Below are 16,151 nucleotides of genomic sequence, written 5' to 3' on the forward strand. Positions count from 1 at the left end.
CTCCTTGTTGAGCCAACCTAACTTGACTTGTAGCACCATTGGTAAACTCCAAATCAAAGGTAGCCACAATATAAGACAAGTTGTCTTTCTTGTAATACTCATCTATTACATGAACTATCTACCTATGTGACTCATCCACTAACATGACTCATTTGGCCACTTAAAGACTTAAGTGTAAAACCCAATTATCATTGTCGAAGACCTATGCTTGGTATATATATATGCAACAGTCCAATACTTTGAAATCTATATGAGCATGGTGTGGAAAAAAATACTATAATCATGTCATAAAGTTTATGTATAATAAACATTATACATTATATATTTAATGCACTTAACGTCATACAACTCAAAAAGCATGTTAAGTACCAATAATCTCTGTTACTATAACACCTACTATGTAAATCAACCATTAAAAATATAAAACATATATTTTTTATGAATATAATATAACAACAATTTATAAATATTAAATAAAAAATATAATAAAAATTTTAAAATTGTTATAAACTACAACTCAAATACCATAAATATAGCATCAAGATTAAAAAGAAAAAGGTTCATTACGTTAGTGCGTGGAAAATGCTGTCACATCAACTCTTTGACGCACCCAAAAACCAGCTTGCTAATAATGTTTCCTTGTGTGAATGTCCAGATTTGTATATGTAAAATTGATGGCACATGCGAAACTTAATTATTTCGTTATGGGATGTGACCTGTCAAAATAAATATTTTACATTATTCATAATTAATTATAAATTAGTGTTTACATTGAAGATAACCCATTTCGACTTTTTTTACTTTTAAAAATGATGTAATTATATATTTTACTTTTAAATTATTATTACAGATTAATGTTAAAATGGAAGACAATCCAATCGTATTTATTTGAAAAGATTTTAGAATATTATTTTAAGATATTTTAATAAGATTTTAGAATATTATTTGAATTTGGAAAGGTATTTAAAGTAAATATTGAACTCAGCCCTATCACTAGCAGAGAAGGCGATGGCAACCACTATATAGCATTTTTAATTGATACAACAGATAACCATGCAAGAAGCAGAGGCGCATGTACCCTCAACGCATGCACCTTCTTTTAGTGGGATGTGTGTGCAGATTGAGTCAACCGTACACCTGTCAATTCATGGTTCACTCGCCACAATTTAAGCAGAAACTTTGCCAAAGCTTTAAAGGCAGAGCTGGCATCTTTGCTTTTGCCTCTGCACATTTTACCTCTCAGACTCATTCCTCTGGGCCATCATCAGAACTTCGTCCCTCTTCCTGTACTGTACGTCATGGGAGAATGATGATCTTTGCTGCACAAAGATCTTCTTGATCCCTTCCCTCTTAATGGCGCTGGCGGTGGACTTTACTGATCTTTACCTTTAAAATACACGCCCCTGCTTTTCAATGGCGGTAGACGACATGGATGGATTGGGACTGGAATAGCCCTTACAGTTCAGAGAGTTTCGCTTCGCTTGGCAGCTCTGCTGCACATGTCTTCGAGCTATAAGGGTCTTCGAGCCAACACTTTAACTTCTCTTCCGGTTACCAGGTTTCTTAATATCTTTAAATCTTGAATTGGAATGTTTCTTAATGTCTTTAAACCTTGAATTGGAATGTTTCTTAATGTCTTTAAATCTGTGCGTTTCTGCCGGTTATGGTCAGTTAGTGAATCTTGTGCATGGGTTCTTTCCATTGGATATTAAAGTCCTATTACCCAGCTCATCATGAATTGCAGTCGGTCTTTCGTTTTTGACTATTTTTGAATCCCATTCAAATACAGGTTTTTTTGACGGTGATTTTGGGCGGAAGCCTGATTTTCAGGCTTGAAGCTGATTTGCAGACTTGACGCTGATTTGACTTTATTTTTTGGTTAAATTGTCCCGAACAGTTGTGTTGATTCCATTGCAGTTATTTAAATAGGCACATGAATAATGGGCGCGAGAGGTCCAAATCCCGTTCCCACAATGCGCTCCCCTATAATTTCGCCCAAATCTTTAACGATTGCTTTTGAATTTGTGGGAGCTCCCTCTTGTTTAGTATTAATCCTCCCTTTCAACTTTGTTTCTTACAAATAAGTTTGTAAGTTTGGGAAAAAAAAATTTGAGCCCCCTCGATTTGTGCTTGACACACAGATTTTCAGGTTTTCGCGTTACAGCAGGCGCAGTGGATTATCTGTAGCATTGATTATGGATTCAACAGGTTGGAGGATCGATTCCTGCAATGCATTATTGTTTCTATGTATGTTAGCGATAATTTACGCGGGCGTTACTGTGAATGCGGCAAAGCCACCTGCAACAAACGCGTACGCGACAATGATGTACATGGGGACGCCAAGAGACTACGAGTTTTATGTGGCTGTGCGTGTAATGCTTCGGTCCCTCCGCCGTCTCAATGTGGACGCAGACCTTGTTGTCATCGCTTCCAGAGACGTTCCACAACCATGGATCAACAAACTGTGAGTAATCAACAAACTGTGAGTAATTGAATGACTATTAATTCTCTCAACTCCACTTGTATCTGTGAGTAATTGTAGGACTATTAATTTTCTATACTCCATTTGTATGGTAATCCCACCTTGGTCTTCCAGACTGACTGGTTCATTTGTATGTTATCCCGCCTTGCTCTTCCAGATTGTTTGGTGGAGTGTTTCTTGGTTGTGAGTGCTGCCCTGTACATGAAATAAATCCCAAATTACCACACATACCATGATCTTTACCACACTACACCATGATATATCATAATGGCTGGTTTATGAATGGCTATAATTGGTGGCTGTTAACATAATGGAATGGCTATAATTGTTAGTTGACCTATTTTCTCCCTTTTCCTCCCATCCGCGAGGAGATTGGAATTGGGACACTCTTCACCTTTCTCTCGATCCCCGACGCGAATGGAATGAGATTAAAATGAGATGAGGATAACTTCTCAGGCTTTAAAGTCTCCACTTTCTCTCTATGAATTCTTCTCATTTCCCTTCAAAATCTCCTCACACCTGGTGATTTGAAGGTTTTGTTCAGATTACAGCATGCCATTCATTCATTGCAAACTATTCATTGGCATTTTGCAGCCCACATCTAGTCCCTCGAAGGAATAATTTATGTTATTCATTGGCATTTCGCAGGCATGGGGATGGTGTCAAGGTAGTCATGGTCGACAACATGGAGAATCCATACAGACACCAATCCAATTTCGACAAACGCTTTACTCTCACCCTCAACAAATTATACGCATGGAATCTCGTCGAGTATGAGCGTGTTGTCATGCTGGATGCAGACAATCTATTTCTGCAAAAAACTGATGAGCTTTTCCAATGTGGGCAGTTCTGTGCTGTCTTCATTAATCCCTGCATCTTCCACACGGGACTCTTCGTTTTACAGGTTTTTGAAATTTCTTGTTCTCTATCAATCTCTGACACTTAGTGAGCCTTTGTGCCTGAAACTTGGGTTTTTGCCTTGCAGCCATCAAAGGTTGTGTTCAAGGATATGTTGAAGCAGCTTGCCAGTGGCCGAGAAAACGAAGATGGTGCAGACCAAGGATTTCTCACAGGATATTTTGATGATATGTTAGGCAAACCTATGTTCCGTCCTAAATTGAATGGATCCAGACAAAATGGGTTATTTCGTCTGCCATTGGGATACCAAATGGACGCATCCTACTACTGTAAGCAGCATAATAATCCATAGAATACTAAATGGACAAATACCCTGCATCAAGTTAATGGTGTGCTCTGCATACTAGATGATTTGGGCAGTTTAATCTATAAATGTTTTGCTTTGTATTGCAGATTTAAAGTTGAGATGGAGCGTACCGTGTGGACCCAACAGTGTGATAACTTACCCAGGTGCTCCATGGTTTAAACCATGGTACTGGTGGTCATGGCCAGTATTGCCACTGGGCATTTCGTGGCACAAACAACGATTAGATACAATAGGGTATTCTATAAATATCCATTATTAACTACAAATTGATTTCCATTGCTTTCATTTCTATGTATCTCTTGATCTCTCTTTATATATTTATCGTTGCAGGTACGATGAAGAACTACCAGTGGTTGTGATAGAGGCAATTATATACCTGATGATTATGGTCATTGCCAAATTTAGGGGCTTCTTTCTCAACTCAAAGGGTTACTTCTACAGATCCTTTGACAGGGAGCACTGTCGGCATCCTCTGTTTGTGAGAACTATAGGGATATCATGTTTATTGGGAGGTTATCTGATTCCTTGCTTGTTGATACCCAAAACAACACACCCATTATGGGGGTGGGGGCTCTATTTGCTCGGTTCAATGTCTCTTGTATATTCTACCATTAAAGCATATCCAATTCCAGTTTTGGCGGCGTTTACTCTGTGGATGGGCATATTGGGCGTGCTTCTAGTGATGGCGTGTCCTCTATATCCCGATGGGGTTGTGAGAGCGATGTCGGTGTTTATTTATGCCGTAGTGGCAATCCCAATAGCGTGGTCGGCCATTATCAGAGTGGCGAGGTCTCTTGATTACACCATTGACAGAGAATCACAGTCACAACTATCTGATCAGCTCATAAAAGCGTGTTGATGAAGTTTGGTTTCATCTCCCAACAACATTCCTTAAGCTTTTTATGACCTCCACCTGTAACTTCATCCTCCCCACACAACGTTGCTTCAGCTTCTGTGGTTTTCACCTTTTTATTTACATGTTACTGCATCCATCCATGGTCGACAGTGACAGAGAGATTGTTCGGACTGTTTACAAAGTTTTCATTTTTGACATGAACATGGTTAATCTCGACTGAGATGGAGTTAACCCATTAGAAGTTGTATTCACTGATAGTTCAACAGGTTCAAGTTCAGTTTTCTTGCAATCTTAGATATTGTATTGACTGATCTCTCAAACGGTCAAGGTCAGTTTTCGTGGAATTATAGAAGTGGTATTGACTTATCTCTCAAAAACGTTCATGTTCAGTTTTCTTGTGATCTGGTAGTAGGAACGAAAGTTCTACGCTCTGTTCATGTCCTCTTATTACAAGGAGTTACTATTGTTGTTTCGGTAATAAATTGTTCAGAGAATTTTGCATTAACGGGTTACATATGAAATGGAGCACTAATAATACCAAAAACCTAAAACCTACATTGGGCCTACAACAACATGCACAAACCCTCACGATACACGGGAATAAATGCGGAATTCAAAACCCTCACGATACACGAGAATAAATGCGGAATTCAATGTAAATGTTAAATAATAAAAAAATTCCAATTTAAAAGAATTTTTCAAAGAATAATGACGGAAGAAAAGAAAAGAGAATATGGCTTTATAAATTAAATATTAAACCATTTTAATTTAAAAAATATGGGAAAAATTTCAATTAAAAAGAAAAGACTGAAAAATTAAATTTAAAAGAAATTTTCAAAGAATAAAGATGGAAGAAAAGATATGAAGAAAACATCGCTTTATAAATCAAATATTAAACCATTTTAATTTAATTTTTTTTAAATAATATTAAATAATTTTAACTCGGGAAAAATTTCAATTAAAACGAAAAAATGAAAAATTAAATTTAAGAGAAATTTTCAAAGAATAAAGATGAAGAAAAGATATGAAGAAAATATCGCTTTATAAATTAAATATTAAACCAATTTAATTAAAAGTTAAAATAATATTAAATAATTTTAACTAAAGGAAAATTTCAATTAAAACGAAAAACCGAAAATTAGGGTGGTAATAAACCAAATTAGGGTGGTAATAAACCATTTTAATAAAAAAAATTTGACAAAGTTAAAAAATAAGGGAGTTAAAAAACAATGGAGTTGTTTTTAATGTGATTCTTTTTGGATATTCAAAAAAATAACATTAAAGACAACTCCTCTGGCACGAATTTATTGAAATCACAAGCTTGATGGGTAACCCCTTCACAATACAAGTAATGTCTTAGTGAGATTTTTTGGAAGTTTTTCCGGTGGGTTTTCTGGTTTGACTTCTTTAAAATTTGGCAGGAATTTATGGAAATCAGAAGCTTGATGCGTAACCTTTGCACAATAAAAATGGTCTAAGTGAGATTTTTTGAAAGCTTTTCCGATAAGTTTTTCTGGTTTAATTTTTCTAAAATCTGGCAGGAATTTATTAAAATCACAAACTTGATGAGTAATTCCTGCACAACTGTAGTGCTTTGGGGGTTTTTCAAGGTGTTGAATACATACATATAATCGAAAAACCAGTTTAAATAATACAAATCAAGATTTCATCTCAATTCTTTTTGCTGAATTTTGACACTGGAAAGTCCAAAAATTCTTCTGGTACCAAAAAATGACACTAAAAATTGCTCAAAAACCATTTTGATTCTATTGAAAATTTTATTAAAAACTTTAACAAAAAATGAAATAATATCCCAACAATAAGTTTAGTTGTAAGAAATTTTAACGCGAGAATCAAAAACTGAAACTGTTATTTTAGTTCGAGTTTGTTCTTTTAGTTTACTTCAAACAAGAAATTTATTTGTAAGAAATTTCAACACGAGAATCAAAACTGAAACTGTTACTTTAGTTCGAGTCTGTTCTTTTGGTTAAGTTACTCGAGACTCGAGCAAAACCGTTCGTTTTGTTGATTAATCGTCATGCTCATTTTATTCATTCAAATGTTTAAATGAGGAAAAAGAAGTATAATGCGATTTCTTGGAAGTTTTTTAGGTGGATTTTCCCGGTCAAAATCGGGCAGCAATTTAAGTTTGATAGCTAGTTTGTGCACAATCAAAGCGTCCTAGGGGTTTTCCAGGGTGCCGAATCCAAATATGCAGTTTTTTAACTGCAACAAATCAAAATTTAACTTCAATTTCTTCGGCCGGATTCCCTCACTGGAATTTCCAAAAAATCTCCTTATAGACAACTCCTATATAATGTAAATTGATATAGTTATTGGTAGTTTAACTAACACATCCGTTTTTTAGGTGAGGATTTACATATAATTTTTAATAAGATTACAATCTTATTGTTAATTTTTTTAATAAGATTGTTTTATTTTATTGTTTAAATTTTTTAATAAGATTTTAATATTTTATTGTTTAAAATATATTTGAATGTATAAATAGATTAATACTCGTCTTCCTCGGACGTAAGGAAACAGGTTAACGGCCCAAGACCCAGAGGCATCTGGCAGGAGTGAGAGCCTGCTCCCGATTACGGACCACCAGCAGGGTTATGCCAGGTGGCGTGGTTTTCCTATTTAACAGTGATGAGTCAAACCCAGCATTCGCGGATAGCAGCCAGAGATGGCTGTCCTCACTGTTGGTTTGACACCTGAGTTGTTAGGTTTTACCACCTTCGGAAAGAGAAAAAAAGATTAATACTTAATTTTTTTTTGGAAAGATAGTTATAATTTTTAAAAAAATTTATTTGATTTTGAATAACATTGACTAAAAATCACAAGTCATTTTGTCTATTAGTTAAATTAAGCATATGACTATTTATTATTCTCTATAGAAGTTGAGTTAGTATTTGATTAATTAATAATTAATAAGTAGTTCAATTTTGTATTACTTTAATGTTATATATTAGCATAAGTCCATCATAACTACGGATCTAACATGAGTCTAGAAGAATCAAATTTATCCAAGTATAAACTTATTTTAGAGTGCAAAAAACAATATTGTTTAAATTGTATTATGAAATGTTACAAATATTACATAACATGTGCAATACACATTAAACTGATTTTTTTTTGTTACTGATATATTTTTTAGTATACATCAATATTAAGTCATATTAAAATATTTATTCATAACTCACATTGATACACATCTTTTTTTTTTTTTTCTATAATTTTTCTATTGAGAAAATATTTTATTTTTATTTTAAAGACATATTTACACAAACTTCACATTGAGCTATAAAATAAGCTTTTATGCTCTCATACCAGGCTATAAAATAAACTTCTCAACTCAATAAAATAGATAAAATATTTATAAAAAATATGTTGAATAATTTTATAAAATATACCTTTGATTAATAAATTTAAAATATAATGGTCACATTTAAATACGATACATTCATATACTTATATTTTTAGATAATTTTAAGGATAAAATTTAAGAACATAATTTTAAATTTATTATATGAAATATTATAGGCAAATACCATGAGCTTGTAACTTTTAAATATATAAAAGCAGTTGTCTATAACGAGACTTTTTGAAAGCTTTTTCGGCGGGTTTTTCCGGTCGAAATCCGGCAGGAATTTATTGGAATCGCAAGTTTGATAGCTAGTTTCTGCACAATGAAAGCGTCCCAGAGGTTTTCGAGGGTGCTGAATCCAAATATGCAGTTAAAAAACCATTTTAACTGCAAGAAATCAAGATTTAACCTCAATTTCTTCCGCCGGATTCCGTCACCGGAATCTCCAAAAAGTCGCATTATAAACAACTCCTATATAAAATGGTCGAAATTAAATTTATTTTAATTACTTTATCATTAAATCATGATTAGACTAGCATGCCTTCTCAAACGAGATTTAGGATAAACCCATATTCTCCGTCTTTGTCCTTGAGGGAAGATTAGAGAAGATTATTCCTTCTCAAACGAGATTTCGGATAAACCCTTATTCTACGTCTTGTCATGGAAGCATTTTTTCTAAACTTGATTTGTTATAAACATTTATCTTCATGGAGTTTTTTTTAAAATAAAATAATCTATTTTAAATAAATTTTAATGGAGAAATATAACTTAATTGAAATCGTCTTATTCCATTAATTTAATTTAAATGAATTTAAATATTGTAAAATATAATTTTTTTGTAAATTAAAATATAATTTTAATTAATTGTTTTATTAAATTAAATTAAATTTAAATGAACTAAATAGTTATATTTAATTTTAAAGTATTTTTTTAATTATTATATGTTTTAAAGTTTTTTATCAAAATTTTAGTTAAACAATTTTTGGTCAAATCATTATTTTTTGTTGTTTGAAATGTGTTTTTAATTGTATGTGTGGATTCAACACATTGAAAAATCTTTGGGACACTTAGATTGTGGAAAGTTCACAATTTAAACTCGTGATTCCAACAAATGTGTTTTAGATTCTGATTTTCATTAAAATATGATTTTAATTAAAATTGTTTTATTTAATTAATTTAATTTAAATGAATTTAATTAGTTAGATAGTTATATTTAATTTTAAAATATTTTCTAATTATTATATGTTTTGCAGTTTTTGGTCAAAATTTAGTTAAACAAATTTTGGTCAAATCATTCTTTTTTGTTGCATGTGTGGATTCAACACATTGAAAAACCTTTGAGGCATTGGGATTGTGGAAAGTTCACAACTTAAACTGGGATTCCAACAAATCTGTATTAGGTTCTAAACAAATATGACCAACAATTTTTTGGTCAAATCACTATCTTTTGTTGTTTGAAATGTGTTTTTGATTTCAATATATGGATTCAGTGCCTTGAAAAACACTGGGGCACTTGAATTGTGGAGAGTTCACCACTTAAAATTGTGATTCCAATAAATATGTATTAGATTTTGAGCAAATTCTATTAGAAAATTTGTGCAAAACTTGTAACAAGTAAACTACGACTTAATTTAACATAACTATTCCAAATAGTTTTATTAACTAAAATTATATATAAAATTAAAAAGGATTATATATGTTGTTCTTGAATCTTGGTTTGTCAAAGTGACAACTAATGAATATTGATTCAATAGAGACATGAATATGAAGTAATTAATATGAAATTTAAAAATTTGTTTCTAAGTTATAAGATGTTTGATGTGGGGATATATTTCTAAATTCTTGATGCATGATTTTTTTTTTCTTATTTTCAAAAATATGTAATTAACTTTACTTAGAAAACTCCTTAATAAAAATGAATTTGACCATATATAAATGTAATATAAAAAAATTGAATATATTTTATTAAATATATTATACAATATTTTAAATTAATTAATACAAATTATTAAATAAATAAATATGTTTTATAAATTAATAAATATAAATTATTAAATAAATAAACACATTATTAATTAAAAAATAAATATTTTTAAATAAATAAATAAACAGATTATAAATATTTAATTAAGTGAAACAAACTATTAAATAAATAAACATTTAATAAAAGAGTGAAAAAACCACAATGTATTACAAAGATCCTTATATATTTCAGTGCAAAAGCTTTTGAGCAATAATACTACCCATGTAGTGGCACTTGTCTACATTGGTGAACCTAATATTTCAGAAAAAATAAAGGACCGAACATTTTCACTGGGAGGAGTTTACACACTGCACGTGCAACCATTAATACCATCGCTATTATTTTAAACTTTTTATTATCATATTATATGTATATAGCCAGAGATGCCGCCGCGGATCAATCCGCTGTCGTTGGGAGTACATATCCGTAAAAGCGGCTACCGCCAAGAACCACGCCGCCGAAACGATGAAGATGGCGAATGATGTGTCGGCGGAGCTCCCCAGCGTCGTCAAGGATTATGCCGCGGAGAAGACCCGGGTTGCTAAAGATTACACGATTTCGGGACTGCAACAAGGGAAAGGCGTCGTTGTGGACAGCGGTCATAGGTTTTGAGTTACATTGCGGAGAGGTGAAGGAGGCCAAAAATATTAGGTTAGGTAGTAACTCCACATAATTCATTCATATTATTTTTTAGGTCGTTTAGACTGTTTACTTCATCTCCCGATGATTGTTCGTATCTCTTATTATTTATTTACATTAATTATATTTATTCGCCCAATCCTGATGATTAGGTGTCAACATTCCCCCCATTAATTTGAAAGGATGTTGGTGAGTCCAAACATCATTCTGAATCGTTCAAGCTTTTCTTTTCTAACTGCTTTGGTGAAGATGTTGACAATTTGCTCATTAGTGGAACAATGATGGAGATGGATTGTTTTGGTCTCAACATGATGTCGAATCAGATGATATTTGGTATTGATGTGCTTCATTCGATTATGGAACTTTGGGTTCTTGGCCAACTTTACTGCAGAGGTATTGTCAATCATGAGTGGAGTTGATTGTACTTGTTTTACCTGCGAATCTTCAAGAATTTCCCTGAGCCACACAATTTCTTTTGTTGCTTCAGCTGCTGCCACATATTCTGCTTCTGTTGTGGAATCTGCGGGAACTGATTGTTTGCGTGATCTTCTGGAGACAGCTTCTGATCCAAGACTCATAGCATAATATTCTGAAGTAGATACCCCAGTTTTTTTGTCTCCATCAAAGTCTGAATCAGAGTATCCAATCAAACTGAAGTCGTCCACCTGTGTAAACCTGATTTCAAAGTCTTGTGTTCCCTTCAAGTACCTTAGAACTCTTTTTGTAGCAGACCAATGTCCCTCACAAAGCTTTTGCATAACCCTGGAGAGGATTCCAACAACAAACGAAATGTCTGGTTTGGTAGTAGTTAGGTAGTTGAGACTTCCTACAAGCTGTCTATAGTTTGTTGCATCTTCAAATTCTTTTCCTTCAATAGAGGTGAGCTTTAAGTTTTGTTCCATTGGAGTAGTAAGAGGATTGCATTCTGTCATGCCAAACTTGTTCAACAGATCTCCAATGTATTTCTTTTGAGAAAGAAATATGGACTTCAGATGTTGAGTTACTTCAATACCAAGATAGTAATGAACATAGCCCAAATCAATCATTTCAAAGCTTTTCCCCAATTCCTTCTTTATGGATGCAATGTAGCGGTCATTGTTCCCTGTCATCAAAAGATCCTCTACATATACTACAACATATACAACTGTTTTGCCAACTTTCTTGACAAATAAAGATACATCATCAAGATCATCATGTTTGAAATTGAGTTTTAGAAGATGCTCAGTTAGTTTTTCATACCAGGGTCGCGGTGCTTGTTTGAAGCCATACAAGGACTCCACAAGTTTGCATACTTTATGTTCAAGTCATTTCACAACAAATCCTTCAGGTTGGGACATAAAAACATTCTCTTTTAGATCTCCATTCAAGAAAGAAGTTTTTACATCCATTTGATGGACTTTCCAACCGTTCTGAACTGCTAGGGCAAAGAGTGTTTGGATGGTAGCCCAGTAAGCTGTGGGGGAAAAAGTCTCCTCATAATCGACCCCTTCCTTATGTGCAAAACCTTTTGCCACAAGCCTAGCTTTGTGCTTGTCAAGTGAGCCATCAGCTTTATACTTGTTCTTGTAGATCCACTTGCAGCCAATTGGTTTGGTTCCTAATGGACGATCAACCAGCTTCTTAGTGCCATTCTTTATGAGGGCATCATGCTCCTTTTGCATCGCTTCTTTCCATTCATCATGAGAAGCAGCTTCTTTGAAGGAAGTTGGTTCAAAATCTGTAGACAAATTCAATTCACAATCATAAGAAACATCCATATCAACAGGTGAATTAGAGTCATCTACATCACCTCCATTTTGCCGGTTTGAATTTTTAGTTTCTGTCTTTCCAACCTCATCAAGATGAACACTTTCAAGTCTCTTTGTTAGCCACTTTGGGGGACCTTTCTCAGATGGTCTGGATGCTCTGTTGATTGAGTTGGGACTAAATCAAGATTGAGTCTCCCAATTCTATCAATCACATCATTTAAGGCATCATCCGTTGTTGGAGTTTCATGCGGGGGAGAGAGTTCTTCAGAAGAAGATTCCACATGTTGATCTAGTATAGGAATACCCCCTTCAAGATGTGGACTCTGATTATCAAATTTTTGAAATGATTTTGCATTTGCGAATCCATCCAAGTGATCAAGTTGCCGCTCAACAACATTGTCAATTTTGGATGATTCAAGAAAAATTACATCTCTAGATACAACAAACTTTTTATTGACTTCATCATAGAGACAGTATGCTTTGGAGTTGTTTGAATACCCCAGGAAGATACACTTACGAATTCTTGCACCAATTTTGTTTCTATGTACCTTTGGTATCAAGGCATAACGGGTGGAACCAAAGACCTTGAGATACTTTACCGAAAGAACATGCCCATCCCACATTTCATATGGAGTCTTGTTTCTAATAGCAGTTATATGGACATCTATTCTTTGTATATGCAACACATAAAATAGCATCAACGCAAAACATTATCTTTACATTTTTGAAGAAGAGCATGGATCGTACCATATTTAAGATTGTCCTATTCATTCTTTTAGCTACACCATTTTGTTGGGGATTATAAGGTGCAATTGTTTGATGTTTGATCCCATGTTGGCGAAGATAGTTTTCAAATTCATTTGACGTGTATTCTTTTCCATTATCAAAGAGAATAACCCAATATGAGATTGTGCATCATTTTCAATCCATTTATGAAAATTCTTGAATGTTTGAAAAGCATCAGATTTGTTCTTCAATAAATAAACCCAACACATTCTAGTGTAGTCAACAATAAATGTCATCATATATTTATTTCCATTTGCAGAAGGAACAGGTATTGGACCACATAAATCTGAATGAATGAGTTCAAGTTTTCTATATGCTCTTGAATGTGAATCATGAAAACATTGTTTGCTATGCTTTCTTAGAATGCAAGCATTACATTGCTTAAATTTCCTAGGAATTGTAAGCAAACCAACAACACCATTTTCTTCAACAAGTGGAGGCTGTCATAGTTCAAATGTCCAAATCTAGCATGCCATAATAAACTTGATGGAACTGTACCTTTTTCATAATGAGAATTGAATGAGAAATGTTGTGCACAAGCAGAGGCACCTTGCAACTTGAGAAGCCTTTCTTCTTCTATTCCCCTCATGACAAGTGAGTGGTCAGATGCTTTTCTCACATCAAGCTTGCTATCAAACATATGAATGGAGTGACCTTGCTGGTAGATATGAACCAAGGACAACAAGTTTCTCTTCGGCTGTGGGAGATATAGAACATGATGCAGAAGAAAGTCTAGAAGACCAGGGAATTTAACCTTGATTGTGCCAAGCCATGATGGCTTGATTTTTGATTGGTCTGCAAAGTATACTGCTCCATCAACATTGTCGGTAAATTCTTCAAAAAAATATTTTCTATGAGTAATGTGGCAAGTTGCTCATGAATCAAGTAACCAATCATTTTTCCAAGAAGCACGTGAAGCATTAAATAAATCTTCATTTACTCCAATATTACATTGTGCCACAACATAGTGAATGGATTCAGGTGCTTTACCTTTGTCTGTATCATTAGTTTTACCTTTCTGTTGGTTTTTTTGCTGCTCAATTTTGTCCCATGGTAACTTGCATGTAGAGGCATCATGTGATCCATTTCTTTTGCAGCGTATGCAGTGCAAATATGCCTTTTCTCCTTGAGAGAGTCTGCCCCCCCGGCCTTTGAAATATCTTCCTCTTCCTCTTCGACCACCTCTTCCTCTTGAAGAATCTTGAGCAGGATGCTTTTCTTTATGAGCAAGGCACACAACCTCTTCAGAAGATTCAGGGGCTGTCCTCTTTCCAAAAGCTTTATCTTTCAGCAAATTTTTTCACAAGAGAGTCAAAGGTAATGTCTTTAAGATTTCCATTTGCTTGCAATGACTCAAGATAATTGGAGTAAGTAGGATAAAGTTCCTTGAGAAAAGCGATAAGAGGAATATCCAAATCAATTTTAGTGGCTTAGATATCATGCATTATAGACTTTACTTCGGATGCAAGAGCAAGATGATCATTATTTTTCAATTCAAGAGTGAAGAGTTTGTTGGACACCTAATCCTAATGGGTTAGTGTGGAAGTCGAATGGACAAAAGCAGTCCAAGAGACCTTGGGATCTGAAACCCAAGAGTCACATATTTGTACTATAAATGTATATCTATTGTTAATAAAAAAATGAACTGAATGATTTATCTTTCCTATTCTTTGCTGTCCATGTGTGTTTAACATGGTATCAGAGCCGCTTGTTTTTCTGTGGCCTTTTATGTGCATGTCAGTCCTGCACCTCTGCTCATAATCCTGAAATAGTAAAATTAGCGTGCTGGATCTGCAAATTCAAATGTTTTATATCAGCCTGGTCTTCATTATCTCTATCACTATGTACGTTTTTGTTGCTAACACGCTACTCCTGACTGACATCTCTGTCCATTGCTCCTGTGCTGCTCACCTCTGCCACATGACTGTGTGTGATTAAATGTTGCGGTCCACGTGGTGGCGGTTATGAATTAAAGACAGAGCATGACTGTGTTTGATTAAATGTTGTGGTCCACGTTGTGGCGGTTATGAATTGAAGACATCGGATCCTTACCTCAATTCTGGCTGTAGCTGAGATACGTTACATTCCAACGTTGAAACGTTACATTCCTCCAATTCTGAATACGTTGAATCATTACGGGCGCTGGAGACGGCATGTGCAACGGAAGCTTCCTGAACCTGATGTGAAACGAACAGGCAACCTTCCATTGTTTTTCCGGCTTTTGAAATTGCAGAAAACGATATCCGCAGATGGCATGAAGCTACATGTTCTGGAAGCAAATATCTTGGTATGCTTCCTCCATCCAAGCGTGTTAAGGTACATAAGGTCTACGCCTAAGGCAAATACCATCGTTGCCTGAGTCGATGAGAGGTTATTCTTCCACACAGTGCTGGAAGTAGAGTCGAAGGTAGCAATTTTACGCTTGGGAGTGGATTTGGTGGTCAACAACACGCTGAGCAAGTTCCCTGGATTATAGAGAATACCAAACCTTTTACGCTGGCCTTATGTAGTGATTTTGATGTCATGTTTCCAGAACTTAAGGTGGATGAAGCGAGGGGTTCGGATGGGTTTCCTTAGAATCGCCCTGCCGCAAGAGAATCTCGATCAGCATCAGCTGCTGCAACAGAATGAACACCATCACCAACATCAACATATAGAGTACTCATTTGAAGAACGAAGAGCAGGTTTTGGAACGCGTTGAAGCTTTGATACGGCGCGAGTATGTGTGCATTTGTCTGTATGAATGTTTTATAAATGTTAACAATTTTACCAGCATCTTGGAGAATGTTGATGCCCTTTCTATATCTGTATCCATATTTAAAGTTGCATGAAGAAAAAATGTGCAGAGGGAGAACAGCAAAAATATGCCACAAGGTTTGGGAAACACCCAGCAGAGCTCAGACTGCAGGCCAAGTTTGAGAGTCAAAACTCCGGTAGAGCATATATTATAAACAACAGACAGATGTTCCTCTTTCTGGATTAATGAAAATTCATTCACTCGATAGATTTTGTTGAAAGTATT

At 34.6% G+C, this 16,151-nt stretch overlaps 1 protein-coding gene across 2 annotated transcripts; it reads left to right on the forward strand.

The window, feature by feature from the left end:
- Window positions 1–1,061: 1,061 nt before the first annotated feature.
- On the forward strand, window positions 1,062–4,952 carry LOC149206556 (putative glucuronosyltransferase PGSIP8). Of its 2 annotated transcripts, none has more exons than XM_089395473.1 (6): window positions 1,062–1,558; window positions 2,150–2,464; window positions 3,131–3,386; window positions 3,468–3,669; window positions 3,794–3,941; window positions 4,038–4,952. In XM_089395473.1, the coding sequence occupies exons 1-6, from the start codon at window positions 1,500–1,502 to the stop codon at window positions 4,564–4,566; spliced, it is 1,509 nt and encodes a 502-aa protein (XP_089251599.1). In that variant the 5' UTR covers window positions 1,062–1,499; the 3' UTR covers window positions 4,567–4,952. The 2 variants fall into 2 exon arrangements, with proteins under 2 accessions (XP_089251599.1, XP_089251600.1); XM_089395474.1 differs by having other exon boundaries at window positions 1,064–1,558; window positions 2,142–2,464.
- Window positions 4,953–16,151: the final 11,199 nt, after the last annotated feature.

This window comes from Pinus tabuliformis, chromosome 1_2 (assembly GCF_031772625.1).
Source record: "Pinus tabuliformis cultivar Carrire ecotype Pingquan chromosome 1_2, CPIR1, whole genome shotgun sequence".
Taxonomy (NCBI): Eukaryota; Viridiplantae; Streptophyta; class Pinopsida; order Pinales; family Pinaceae; genus Pinus; species Pinus tabuliformis.